This window comes from Aspergillus mulundensis (assembly GCF_003369625.1).
Source record: "Aspergillus mulundensis strain DSM 5745 chromosome Unknown scaffold_4, whole genome shotgun sequence".
Classification (NCBI taxonomy): Eukaryota; Fungi; Ascomycota; class Eurotiomycetes; order Eurotiales; family Aspergillaceae; genus Aspergillus; species Aspergillus mulundensis.
Window position 1 is genome coordinate 2,140,732 of NW_020797892.1, and position 9,215 is coordinate 2,149,946.

General features: G+C 26.1%; 1 protein-coding gene across 1 annotated transcript; it reads left to right on the forward strand.

Annotated features, from left to right (window-relative positions):
* Positions 1-333: 333 nt before the first annotated feature.
* Positions 334-1,371, forward strand: DSM5745_05141 (uncharacterized protein; the record flags this gene model as incomplete). Its single annotated transcript, XM_026747157.1, has 1 exon — positions 334-1,371. One exon carries the CDS (start codon positions 334-336, stop codon positions 1,369-1,371), a length of 1,038 nt encoding a protein of 345 aa, XP_026604637.1.
* Positions 1,372-9,215: the final 7,844 nt, after the last annotated feature.

Here is a 9,215-nt window from a genome sequence, read left to right on the forward strand (position 1 = left end):
CTGGGCGTGGAAGTGAATGGTGAAAGGTCTTTTAGGGCCTTGAGGTGAATGAGGTATTCACTGAAAACCACCTTCACCTGGGAACCTGGCCACCCTCAACAGATATAAAATCCCTTCCAATTCCCACGATCTGTTTCTTCCTTACCCCACTCACCACTCATCATCAGCCATACTGTAACTCTTTCAAGTTTGGCCAGATCTGTGGATACCCTACGTCCCGAAGACCTTGCTCTACCCGCAACAGATCCAACGCTCACCCATCAAACAGAAGGTGGATCATTAAATGCTTTCTCATCCATTCTTCAGCGCTTGCTGACAGGAAGGGATTCTAGGATGTCTCTCGACTCCCTCCCGAACGAGCTCATCCTCCGCATAGGAGAGTTGGCCGACTCCCAGGCTGACCTCCTCGCCTTGTCCCGCACGTCCCGTCTGCACCATGATGTCCTCGACAAGCTCCTCATCCCCTACAACATCGAACACACTCGCAGCAATGGTTTACACTGGGCCGTGAGCCACAACGACCTCAAGCTAGCCAAGCGCTTCCTAAACCGCCCCGGTCTCAACATGAACCTACCTGCTCTGGAGCGCGAGAACATCCTGGCAAACATCAACCTGACCACCTTCGCTCGTCTCGACCACGACGGTCTTTTCGACCCGCCCCTCTACGTCGCAATTAACAAAGGTCACACGGAAATGGCGCTTGTCCTCCTTGACAACGGCGCAACCCCCGAAATCGACAATTGGCGAGGCACCACCAACACAATGGACCTGGCCATCTGCCGCGGCCACCAAGACATCGTCCGCAAGATGACAGAGCTCAACGTCGACACAACGAAACTAGTCGTCAGCCCCTCCCGTCGCCGCGCCCAACCTGCCCAGATCTCACGCATCGTGTGGGCGGTCGTCCACAACCAGCCGAGCGTACTGCATCCCCTCCTCGCCGACATCTCGACCCACCACCCGCAAGAGCTCCACGCGCATCAGCAAGCCGCCCTCGTAACCGCCGCTCACCACGGATACCTTTACAGCATTACCATCCTCTTGGACAGCGGCGCCGCCATTGACGGGACCCCCGGTCAACGCCTCCGGGCCATCGACGTCGCCATTTCCGAGAACCAGCCTGAAGCCGTTGAGTTGCTCTTGGAACGCGGCTCGGATCTGCGTCGGAACCAGCATGACCTTGCGGGTGCGTATATGCGTCACTGTCGACGCCTGCGCCGCCGAGCCCGGATTCCTGGTGCTGGTGTCGGTCCGCAGCGCCTGGATATGATGAGCGACAGGGTCACTCGAGCTCTTGTGCACGGCGCGCAGCGATTCCCCGAGCCCTTCCCTGCGGACTTTGAGCGCCTGCTTCGTGCGAATTCTTTGTAAGCGCGCCCTTTGAACGATTATTGGTCGATTATTATTCTATTTTCTTTTGTGAGACCGAAATAGATGCTGGTCATCGAAGGAGTTTTGGGCTATGTTTTGATGTAGTGGTGGACGAACTTGGTGTACGATCAGTCCATTTTGTCTGTACCTTTAGACAATCCATCCATGAGTCTTTTGTTCGAATCAAAGCAAATACATAGGAAATTGTCCCGGTAGACTTTTCATCGTCTGGCTGCTATGATAACACGAGTAGGTAACGAATAACAGGCCAGACTGCCCGTCACTTCAGTTTGACTGATCGGTTCTTCTGGAAAGACGCCCCATAGCAAACATAGAAGCCCGAGCTTTATCTAGGCACCTCTAAGGAGCTGCGGGGATGTTTTATTCCAGGCATTCGGTGGCCTACCGATGTTGTTGCAAGAGTACTAAAGACTCAAGCTGTAAGATCGGCAACCATACCATCCCGCCGTTGGCTGGTTCGGGAATATGGTGGAGTCAGCGTAGTCTTATTGTAACCACGTGATTTATAATAGTATTATAATAATATAATAAGTAACTATAATATTATAATATTTTTTAAAATTTATATGCATAATTAACACAGGAAAATATTAATAAAATATAATTACTTATTAAAAATATATTACACGTTGTTTTAGTTTAAAAATTTATTTTAAATTATATTTTTAGTAATATATTAGCTAAATACAAGCTATATTTTTATATTTTTTATTTATTTTTAGCAAGAATATATAAATATATAGCTAAATATACTTTTTAAGGGGGTGGTAATAAATTATAATAAATATATAATAGGATTTTTAATATATACTTTTTTAGTTATAAATTTAGCTTATAAATATAGATTTTTTTTATTATTTTATATTATTAAGAGACTGGTTTGCCGGCTGCATCCTGTTTATTTTATGTAAAAAAATAATTTAAAAAATATTGGTTTTAATAAATACTAAAAAAGGACAGAAATTAAGCTGTAAATTAAAAAAATAATATTTACTTTTAAAATACTTATAAAATAATAAAAGTTATTATAAAAAAAAGTTAAATTTAGTTATTAATATTTATATAACTAAAGGTATTATTGCCCGCAACCCTTTTTTTAGTTTTAACTATTTTTTTATTATTTTTATTTTTTAGCTTATTATTTTTATTATTTTTAAAATATTTTACTTCTGCCCTGGCGTCGCGAGCATGTAAATAATATTAATTATTAAATATATAAAATTATTTAACTTACTAGCCTATTTTACCTAGTAGTAATAAACCTATAAATATAAGTACTTATAAAAATAAGTTTTATTATTTTAAAAAGGTATATTTTAAGATAATTTAAATTATATATATGCGTTGCTATATATAACTTTTAGTTTATAAATAAACTAGGTAAAGTGCTAATATACTTAGGGTAATATTAAATAATACTTATAAAAGTTTATTATTAAAAGTATTTTTTATACACCTTTATATTTATAAAGGTTTTTAATATAAGTTAAACTAAAATAATACATAATTTAATTATGTATATAATAATTAAGGTATTAAATTATATATAATAATATAAAGCATTTTATAGCTATTATTCTTGCTAATATAAAACATGTAAAATAAATAATTTTTAAAAGTTAAATAAAATTATTTAGCATAATAAATTTATTTAAAAAAGTATAATATATTATTCTTGGGATTAGCTAGCTAAAAAAAATATTAATATTTATTATAAGTATTAGTAAAGGGTTTTGCAAAGCTAAATAAATATAAAAAAATATATTAACCTTATTATTTTATTTCCTAGGATTATGCTTTATTACAAGAATTTAATTACTAATATTTAAAAAAAAGTTTGGGTTATTTAAGGGGCTAGTAACTTTATAATTAATAATAACTAAAAAAAACTTAAAAGTAATACTAAATAATATAGTATTAAACTAGAAAAAAAGGTAATAATTAATAAAAAAGTTTATATTTTAGGTAGGAATAGTGCTAGGTAGTAATACCTTTTTACTTAAGAAAGTTTTTTTAGGTTTAAGTGGTCTAGGTAATAGTATTTTTTTAAGCTTAACTAGTAGTAGTGTTTTTTTAATAATACTAGGTAGCTATTTAGGTAAAAATATTAATATATTATATATTAAAGGCATGGTTGCTGTAGGTATTTGGATAATAAAAAAATAAACTATTTTAAAAAAATAGATTTTAAAAAACATGGTTATTTTTAAGGTTAAAAACAAAGCTAAAGGCAGCGGGTGTGTTAGGATAAAAAAAAATAAGTAAATTATAAAAACTAAAGGTAAATAAAAACTATTATAGTATTTTAATTTAAAATAGCTAAATTTTTATTACTAGATATAAGTTCCCTAAATTTATTATACCTAAAAAATTTTATAATTATAAATTAGCTTTTTATTATAAATAAACACACCGCAAAGGTTAGAATTAATAAATATAAACCTTACTTTTAGCCTAAAGGTATTTAATTTATATAGTTATATAGCTAAAGTTTAAAAATAGTATAATTATTTATTAACCTAATGCTAATCCTGTCCTAATATTATATAATATTATTAAATACTAATAACTAAAGCAAGCTTAAAAAAATTATCACGCAAATATATTATAATATAAAGAAATACTAACAGTAGTAGTAGCATAGTTTATAATAATAAAAAAAAAATAAAAAATATATTTTAATATTTCTTAGCTATTAGTTTTAATATTTTTTTTAAAAGGGTAATTAAAAAATACTTTATTATTAAAGGCAGGATATTTTTCTACTTTTATTTTTTACTAGGCTGTTTATTAAATAGTAGCTTTTTAAAATAACCTTTATTTAAATTAGTATATTTTTTATTTATTACTAGGTAATTTTAAAAGTTTAGCAACTCCTCCCATGTAGTTACTAAAGTTTAGTTACTAATATTATATAAATTATTATAAAGCTTTATTTCCGCGGCTAAATATGTATAAATATTTAAATAATAATTAATTTATATATAAAATAGGATAACAGCAGTGCTAGGAACTTATATTTAATAAAAAATTAACTATACTTTAAAAACTTATTATAATTAATAAGATCTTGTAACTAGTATTATATTTAAAAAAAAATAGGGGTAAAAAAGGCTTTAAAAAAATAATTAACTAGCTTTTGCTTTACTTAAGGGAAATTACTAGTAAAATTAAGGTAAAAAATAGCTAGTTACTTTGCATGTATTTTTATTTTTATTAATTTAATATAATTTTAGCTAGGTTAGTTAAACTATAATAATACTAAAAATAGCTTAGGGTACTTACAAGCATCTACTTTAGTATTTATAACTTTTAATTATAACATGCATTATAATAACATGAAAATATATTAATAAAATTAAAGCTTTTTTTATTAATTAAAATAAGCTTTTTATAAATAATAATATTTAGTTTAGTGTTATAATAAAACTAAATAAAATAAAGTTATTAAAGTTAATGCATAAAAGTATTTTAGTAGGTTATAAACTTTTTTTTATGCTAGAGGGCATAGGGGTATTTAATTTTAAGTATTTATAATAAAAAAAAATAATTATAGCTAGATTTACCTTTTTATTAATAAGACTATTTATTTTTATTTACAAAATCTTTAGCTTATTTTTTATGCCCTTTAGGGTTTTAGTCTCCGCGGGTGTTTTATTTTTACTACTTTTTTTATAGGTAATATGTTTAATATGGTAAAAGCAGCTTCACGCTATTTATGTAGCTAAAAGTAGTATAAAAACTTAAATTTATTTTTAAATTATTAAAAGCAGCCTAAAAATTTAGATTTATGTTTATGGTACTAGCGTTTTAATAATATTTAAAACATAGTATTTAAATATTTATTTTATAAAAAATTCTATAATTATTAAAAAAAAAAAGTTAGCTATTTTTAAGTTATCTTTAAAAATAGTAAAATATTAAAAACTAAGTACCTTTATTAGCTTCTTCTTAGTAATAGTAGTAGTAGTAATATTTACCTTTTTTTTAGTAGCTATAGTAGTAATAAAATTTACCTTTTTTTTAGTAGCTATAGTAGCAGCAAGATCTACCCTACCTAGGGTTAATATTTATATTTACTTTAGGTAATTATTTTAATTAATTTTAATAGCTAAAGATCTTTTTTTTATTATTATAATAGGATAAGATTTTGCTGCTATATAAAATAAAAGTTTAAAAAAAATAAGATATAATTAAATTAAGCCTATATTAAAAAAAATAACTAGCCAGGGAATAACAGGCCTAAGTAAATAAAATTAAAAAGGTTAGCATAAATATTAGTTAAAATAAATAATTATAAAAGTTTATAACTAGTAGGCAGTAAATATAGCAGGGCTAAGCCCTTATTATTATATAACCTTAAACCTACCCTAATAAAAGCCCGGTAAAAAGTATAAAAATTATTTTTATTTTTTAAATTACTTGCCTTAAATATTTTTTTACCACCTTTTAAAAATTTTTAAAATTAAAAGGTTATTAAGGTTATTAGCCCAGGTAAATTATTTTTTTTACTTTTTCCTACCTTAATTTATCCCTACTTATTTTTACCTGTTCCTACCTGTCCCAGCTAGTTCTAGGATTAAAAAAAATAGCCTTAAAACTTTTTTAATACCTTGCCTAAATTTATTTATACCTATCTTTACCTTTTTTAATTACTTTTTAATATTAGGTACGCGCATTTATCCTTAATAAACTAATATTATATTTAGTAATAAAAGTATATTATAAAATATAAAAAAGTATATTACTATATTTTACTAGGGCTAATAGCTACTTTTTTTTAATATTATAATATATTAACTTTTTTACCAGCCTAGGGAATATATATTTATAAAAATTTTTAAAAATACTTAATAAAAAAAAGTATATTTTTTAGTATTTTTTAATTAAAATAACGCGCTAAATATTTTTAAATATTACTTACTATTTTTTAAGGCCTAGCTTAACCCGGAGGTCTAAATAGTAAATAACCAGGTAATTAATAATTAAATTAAGATTATTAAGCCTGGGGTATTAAACTAAAACATAGTATATATATTTTATACTTAATAAGTGCCTTTTATATAATACTAATTATTTTTAAAAAAAACTAAAATATAAGGTAACCAAGAACCGCGAGCCTGTTTTATTAAAGTAATTATATAAATAGTAATATAAAAAAAATTATAAAAAAGGTTAAAATTATTTTAAATTCTAAAATTATATACCAGGACGCGCTATTTTTAATTAAAAAGGCGGAGGCAAAGGCAGCGGTAGTAATAAATACTATTTAAAATAGCTTTTTTAATATAAATAAGGTAAATAATATAGAGCTAACTAATACAAATAAGGTAAATAATATAAATAAGGTAAATAATATAAAGGTAAATACTTTTAAAGATGCCTTTACTCCTGCTCTTATAAATATAATAAATATAACTAATATGTTTAGCACAATTAAGATAATTAAAAATACTAATATAATAAAAACAAATATAGCTAAGAATATAATTAAGGATATAGTTAAAAATACAGCTTTAAATATAGTTAAAAATATAGCTTTAAATACTAAGTTAAGTAAGACTTTTTTTAATCCAGGCATAATACTACCCCCGAACTAGGTGCGCCGTAAAAATATTAATAAGTTAAAAAAAATGCCCTAATAATAATATATTTTTATACTACCTTTTTTTTACCTAATGCTTGGATTATAGTTACTTAAATATAATATTATATAAAATTAGTATAAAGCACTTGTTAAAGTGCTATAACTTTTAAATAATATATTTTTTATTATATTACTCCCTGCTTCCCTAGGCTAGCTTAAAAAAAATATTAAAAATTAATTTTATTTTATACCTTTGCGCTGTGTTAAGGTGCCTATAGTTAATATAAAATTATAAATATTAAGTGCTTTAAATAAAAAACACGTGCTAAATGCTTTAATATAAATATATTTTATTAATTTTATTCCCCTTATTTTAAGTCTTATAAAATCCCTGTCTTTTATGCAGTAAATTTACTAAGGTATAATAAAGTTTATTAATATACCTATAAAACTTTAGCACGGTGTTACATGGGGTTCTTTAATTTAAATAACCTTTAAATAATTTATATAATATTTTAGGCCTATTAGTAATTACGCTGCTATATTTTTATTAAACTTTATTTAGTATAAATATTAAAAGCTTAATTATACTTGTATATTTAACTCCTGTATATATATTAGCTAAATTAACTATATTAATATTAATTATATATTATATATTACTAAAGTATATTCCGGGGATATTATTTTTTAGCTTTAGGTTTTTTTAAAAAGTTTTAAAGTGCCAAGCACGCTTGTCTTAACTACTTAATATTTAGGGTTTTTAATAAATTTAATAAAACTACTTATTTACAAGAATAAGTATATTTTAATTATAAAATATTAGCTTTTTTCCCATGAGCCTCGCGTGACTTTTAATTATAAATACTAAAATTTATTATTTTAGCTTATAGTATTACTAACTAGTTATTTTATTATTTAATATATTTTAAATAAGAAATATAAGCTTTAGGCTTTTTATTTATCCTCCCCCTATTATAGTAAATAAAAAATTAAAGTATATAGCCACCAGCACCTTATAAATTTTTTTAATTTAAGTACCCTGCCTATCTCCCTCCCATACTAAATATTTATAAATAAATTTAGTTTATATTAAACTATATATAAATCTTTTATGGGTATTTACCTTATTTTTGTAGGTATAATAATAAATAAGTATATAAAACTATATAATATTTTTGTAATTATACTAGGTTTATATAGGATAAACTTTAAAAATATAATTAAGAACCTTATTATACTTAGCAAGCTTAATATAAAAATTAAAATAATATATAATAGTGCCATGCGCAAGGTCTTTATATTTATTTTAGTATTTTTTAAAAATATACCGCAGTAAAATATTAATTATAGTTTATTAAGCCTTATTACTTATATTTTTTATTAATTTTGCCTTATTAATAAGTTAAGCTAACATAACCTAAATATTAATTTAGTTAAGCTTGGAAGGTACTATAACTAAACCTTACTTTTATATTAATTTATGTATTAAAAAATAGGTAAAAAAAAATCTAAGTTTTACTAGAAGTATAGTCTAGTGTTTTTTTTTTTACCCTTATTTAAAATAACTCCTGCTTAAATTTTAAAGCACTTTTTTTTAATTAATATTTATTATGTTAATGGTACTGGCCTAAGCTAGATAATATATATCTTATTACTTAAGCATGTACTTACTAAATATAAAAAAACTAGATACCTTGCTATCCTGTAATACTTTTTTTTTAGTTAGTTAATAAAAATTATAATTACCTCTTACATATATAAAGTTATATTATTTTTAAAAGCATGTATATATATTAATAGTTACTTTTTTATTACTTTGTTATTATATAAAAAAATATTAAATTAGTAATACCTTTTATAAGGCAATATGTAAGCTTTTTAAAAAAAAAACAGGATAACCCTAAGAATATTATTACTAGTATCTTTGCTATTATTACCTAAAGTAATAGTGTAATTTAGTAATATTTTATAAAGTTTAAAAACTAATTTTAGCTTAAATATATAATTAAGCAAGTATAAAGCAAAGTTTAATATATAGTTAAAGTTATTATTATTATAATAAAAAAAATTATACTATATTAATCTTGGTCTTAATCTTAATCCTAGTTTATTATAGTAATAGTATTAAATTAAAAAATAATACTAGCTAGTAGTTAAAGTAGCTAAACTAGTCTTATATTAAGGTGGTTAATTAAAACTAAAAAAAGCAGGGGTATAAAAGCCCTTTAGTAAT